The following is a 5,400-nucleotide window of genomic DNA, read 5'->3' on the forward strand; positions in this document are numbered from 1 at the left end:
CCCTCGGTCGCAGGAGTCTGAGCCCCCAGCCCCCCGTCCCTCGGAGTCCAGCGCCCAGGCCCCCAGACCCTCCTCCCTCACGCGCCGCGCCGGAATCTGAACCCCCAGCCCCTCTTCCCTCAGACCCGGGAATCCAGGCCTCCAGCCCCTCCTCCTCTAGACCCAGGAGCCCAGGCCTGAGATTCCTTCGGGTCTGTTGCCAATGAAGTGTCTGCCGCGGGCAGATTCCCACCCTCTGCTCTCATCCCCACTTTCCCGGGAGCCCCGGCCAGACATTAACCAGCTGGGCCCGGGCAGTGATAAGGCCCCGGCCGGGGACCAGGATTCGGTGGATGTGGTGGGCTCTCCACATCGTCCTCTCTCCTGGAATTTCCTGGGGGGGACTGGGGAGAGGGTCTTCTCCGGAGCTCAGAGAAGAGGAATTCAAGGCTCTACAGGGCTGAGATAGAGAAAGGAGCATTAGGGAATGACCCGTAGAGAAAGAAAGTGAGTCAGAGAGGGGCGGGGGAGGGACACGCGCGGGAAGACCCACAGAGAGGACAGACACTCCTGTGGAAGAGGACAAAACCCCAGAAGGGGGACAGAGACCCCGAGAGCGACCCCCATAGACGCTCAGAGGGGACAGCCCGACTTGGGGGGGGCCCTTCACCCTAGCTCGCCTTCACCCTTCATCCCTCCCCCAGAGCTATTTTCAGGAGGCAAGATGACACCCGCCAGGGTGGGGGTCATCCCATACCCCTCCCTCCGCCTAAATATAGCAAGGTGGCAGGAAGGGTGTCCCCGATTGGGGTGTTCCCCTCTCCTGTTCCCCATCCCAGCCAAGACAACATAGAAGGCAGCAGGGCACTGGTGTGGGGGAGGGGCTTCTCCAACCTGAGCACCCCATCTGTCACCTCCCTGACCTCTGCACATCCCTCACCCCCAGCACCCAGCACACCCCCGCCCCTGCCAGGGGTGCTCTAAGTAACCTCGCTTCTAATGGGTTAGTGGGGTGACTTTTCACGGAGTAGCTGGAAACAGACTCTGTCCCCTCCCTCTGGGCGCTGTCTCCTTCCTCCACTCTGGGTCTGCCTCTGTCTCTCTGGGTTTCTGTGCCCCTTCTCTGTGTGTCTCCATTCTCCCCTCTCTGCCCCCTCTCCTCCCCTTGGGCTCTCTCTTTGCCTGGGCCAGGTAGCTGTCCTCTCTGCAAATGTGGGTTCCCCTTGGGCATGCACCCCTCCTCTGCTGGGCTCCCAGCCTTGCCCAGTGCCTCCCCTGGGAGGGGTGAGCCTCCAGACTCCCTTTCCTCTGCATGACAGGTAACCCCCTGCCAAAGGCCACATGACTTTGCCCTTGATCAAGACCTCCCACAAGCTGTACCTGCTTCCACCTCTCTGCATAAAGACGGTGACTGGGTTAATGCAGCCGTTTCCTAGCTGAATGTCTTAGCTGCTTGTTGAATCGCCAAGAGGGACCCCAAAGGAGCTATGTTCGCCTCCAACCAGGTCCCCTTGTCAGGCTGGTGCCTCTAGGGAAGATTTCATTTGACCAGAGAAAGGGGGAGGGGCCCTAGCTAAAAATAACAACGAGCACATCGCCATTCTGTAAACCACTGGCCGGGTTTAATACATTCATCCAGTAAAGAGCTCTGTGGAGGGGCGCGGGGAAGCCCTCGTGGGTGACCCCACCATTGTCCTCACGTGCCCTCGAGCACTGAGGGCATTTCTCTGCCAGTGAGAAAGGAGGCTGGGGTGTCCCCGCATCAGGGTAGGCGAGCGAGGACCTGGAGGTGGGGGCCTCGGGAGTCCTGTCCCTGGGCAGCCCGTGACCTTGGGAGGCCACACCCGGCTCCACATGCCCAGCTCTCCCTGGAAGAGGCAGTGCCCCCAGCTTGTCTGACAGCCTTCCTGCCGCCCATCCTCTGTGCCTCTCAGGCTCAGGGGGCTTTTGTTTTTTGTTTTCTTGGGGGGGCATTCTGGTCTGTGTCCATCTCTGGGTGTGTGCCCCTCTCTCTCTGGGTCTCGCCTTCATGAATCTCCTCTCTTTTTGGATCTCCCATCCCTCTTCTCTGCGACTGTACCCCCCAGTCCTCTGCCCCCTTCTGGGTATCTCTGCCCCCATCATGTCTGGGCATAGACAGTGTATTCCCTCTCCCAGTCCCTCCTTGCTCTGACCTCCATGCCCCAAAGGGAAACTGAAAGGCAGACAGAGAGGGGGTGGAAGGGAAAACGAAGCCAGTAGGGGCTTCCCCACCTTTCTAGTTCACCCCAAGACCTCTTCACATGAGCAACTGAATCTGCGGGCACAGATCCCAATGCCACCCCTTCTCATGAGTCTCCTGGAGTCTCCAATGCCATACATGGCACCCCGTTATGTGTCTCCTCCCCAGGGCCTTTATCCTCAGGTTCTGGAGCTGCCGCTGAACACAAGACAACAGTGGGGACCCTCAGCACACACAGTCTGACTCAAGCCAACATTCCGACGGGACTCACAGTGACACAACTCCATGTGACTCTTGTTAGTGTGGCCCCACGAGACTCTCTCGGTTCTCCAACTACAGTAGCCCCAAGAAGCTTCCAGACACATGACTCCACATGGTTCAACCCAACAGAAGCCTGAAAGGTCATGCGTTCCGACCCAACATGCCCTAATGGAATCTAGGAAGCTCTCATCCTATCGTTTGACCTTCGTCTGTCTACATGACTGGCAAGTTCACAGGACTTAAAATAACATGGCCCCAGAAGAGTCACAAAGCCACACAACTCCCAGCCTGCCTCAGCTCGCATCCACAATGCCATGCATGAGCGGGCAGGAGGTCCCGACAACCCACGGGCGCCCACCTCACTCAGCGTGGCCTTCTGGAACTCACGATCACAGCCCCCTGCACCAGGCAGTTGGACAAGATTCACTCAGACTCACCGCAACCCAGTCTAACATGGACTAGGGATCTCACAAGTCTACGGAGCAAGCCTCTCGCAGCATGACCCCAAGAGGCCCCACAAGCCTAGCAGTGGCGTGTCCTCCTCAACTCAGCACGGCCCACTGCCATTCATTGCCACCTAAGGAGGTGCCCCCAGGAGCTACCCAACCACACAACTCAAGACCCCAAAGACTCAGTGTTCCCCAACTCATTACCATTTAACCTAGTTCCTCCTAAACCCAGTCCCTTCCCCCCACCTTGCCTTCCCTCTTTCCCTCCCGCCAACAAAATGTGAGGTCTGGCCCACCCCTGCTGTCCCTCACACTTCGGTGACCATGTGTTTCCCCGGGGGGGCCCAGAGTGGGGGCGGAAGCTCAGGCACCTCGCCATCCACTAACCCCCCATTGACCTTGCCCTCCAGTGGGCCACAGGGCTGTGTGTCCACATGGCTGTACATCCCAGCCTCTTCACCCTCGGTCTCCCGGTGGTAAAAGTAGCTGAAGTTGGAGACGATGACTGGCACAGGCAAGGAAATGGTCAGCACGCCCGCAATGGCGCACAGGGAGCCCACTATCTTGCCACCCACGGTGACGGGCGCCATGTCCCCGTAGCCAACGGTGGTCATGGTGACCACGGCCCACCAGAAGGACTCGGGGATGCTGGTGAAGTGGGAGTCTGCCCGATCGACCTCGGCAAAGTAGACAGCGCTGGAGAAGAGGACCACGCCAATGAAGAGGAAGAAGATGAGGAGGCCCAGCTCACGCATGGAAGCCCGCAGCGTCTGACCCAAGATCTGCAGGCCCTTGGAGTGGCGGGACAGTTTGAAGATTCGGAAGACACGCACCAGCCGGATGACGCGCAGGATGGCCAGGGACATGGCCGGCTGGCCCACTCCCCGCTGCCGGGCCAGCTCGGTGCCCAGGGCCACAAAGTAAGGCATGATGGCCACGAAATCGATGATGTTCATCACGTTCTTGAAGAATGCCGCCTTGCTCGGGCAAGCTGCCAGGCGTACCAGCAGCTCGAAGGAGAACCAACAGATGCATAGCGTCTCTACCACAAAGAAGGGGTCGTCGAAGGGCATGCGAGGAGGGGGGCCAGGCACTGGGCTGGAGCCATTCAACCGAGCAGGGAACTGCAGGGAGGAAGGGGTTCAGAGAGGACCAGGCCAGGGCTGGGGCCCACTGGAGCAGCCGTATTTGTTGTTTCAGTGTCCAGTGACTTCTCTACCAATGCGTCAGTAGCTGCTGCCCCCAGGCCCTCAGTGACCTAGCTGTCCCGGACGCCTTCTCAGGGCCCCAGGGACCATTCCCTGAGAGCTGACTTTCTGGCCCCTGGTCCTCTGGAGAGGACGCCTCTTCCCTCCCAGTGTCCCCCCCCCCCACCATTGATCTAGATGCGGAGGGTCCAGGCTCTTGAGCCTCACCCTCCTCAACACAGCCTGACTTCCTGCCCCAAGGCTTGGCCTGCCCCAGCTCCAGGACACTCTCGCTGCCCTCAGCCTGCCTGGCTGTGTGACCCATCCCTCCTGCCGCAGCCTTCAGGGCCACCCTTGACCTCCAGCTCCCTCAGGCCTCAGGTTCTGGTTCTTCCATGGATGACTGTTAACGGCACTGAAACCCAGCTTTTTGGGGCCTCCATCTCCAAGAGCTGATTTCTTCATGTGTGTGTCCCCAAGTCCTCCTGCCCTCTGCTAGCGGGGTATCTCACCTACCTCACCCCTGCCATCTGATAGGGCAGGTCCTCTGCCTCAGACCCTCACGCCTCACCCCATTTGGCTACACCTTCCCGGCATCCCAGCTTTTTATGGTGGACTCCCCTCGCCAGGCCCTGCCCCAGGTTGCCCAGTCCTCACTGCCTCCGTGCCACCTGTGGTTCCCCAGGTCCTCCCTCCAGGTTCCTCATGCCCCGCCCACCTGCCCTGCCAGGCCCCGCCGTCCCTGATTGGACGGCTCCCCACAGACCCCGCCCAGCTCCTCCCAACCCCGCCCCCTCCAGCCCGGGCCCGCCCCCTCACCGGGCCAGCCGCAGCCACCGCGGCCAGCTCATGGTTGTCACGGTCGTCGCGGAAATCGGGCAGAGTCTCAAGGCAGAAGACGACGATGGAGACGAGGATGACGAGCACGGAGACGACGGCGAGCACGCGCGCGGCCTGCGAGCTCTCGGGGAACTCGAAGAGCAGCCAGAGCTGGCGCGCGAAGGCGCGGCGGGGCAGGGGCCGCTCGGGCGGCACGGGGCAGCCCTCGTCCTCGCGCAGGCGTGCCAGGGCGGCGGCGCCCAGCCCGTAGAAGGCCACCTCCTCCAGGAAGACGTCGAGCGGCACGTGCGCCGGCCGCCGCAGCCGCCCGCCGGACTGGTAGTAGTAGAGCACGGCGTCGAAGCTGGGTCGGTGCCGGTCAAAGAAATACTCGCGACGTGCGCCGTCGTAGAAGCGGCTGCGGCGCGCCGGGTCCCCGAGCAGCGTGTCCGGGAAGCGGCCCAGCGTGCGCGCCCGCGTCTCG

The 5,400-nt window shown here is 61.4% G+C and overlaps 1 protein-coding gene across 1 annotated transcript in view; it reads right to left on the minus strand.

Annotated features, from left to right (window-relative positions):
* Positions 1-3,189: 3,189 nt before the first annotated feature.
* KCNA7 (potassium channel, voltage gated shaker related subfamily A, member 7) overlaps positions 3,190-5,400 on the minus strand; it is a 4,455-nt gene continuing 2,244 nt past the window's right edge. The window contains exons 2-3 of the mRNA XM_004693995.1: positions 4,917-5,396; positions 3,190-4,034 (exon numbers count right to left, since the gene is read on the minus strand). Coding sequence (XP_004694052.1) covers positions 3,219-4,034; positions 4,917-5,396 — 1,296 coding nt within the window. The 3' untranslated portion in view covers positions 3,190-3,218. The remainder of the gene's footprint in view (positions 4,035-4,916; positions 5,397-5,400) is intronic.

The sequence above is a fragment of the Condylura cristata genome, unplaced genomic scaffold (assembly GCF_000260355.1).
Source record: "Condylura cristata isolate star-nosed mole 26May11 unplaced genomic scaffold, ConCri1.0 scaffold00041, whole genome shotgun sequence".
Lineage (NCBI taxonomy): Eukaryota > Metazoa > Chordata > Mammalia > Eulipotyphla > Talpidae > Condylura > Condylura cristata.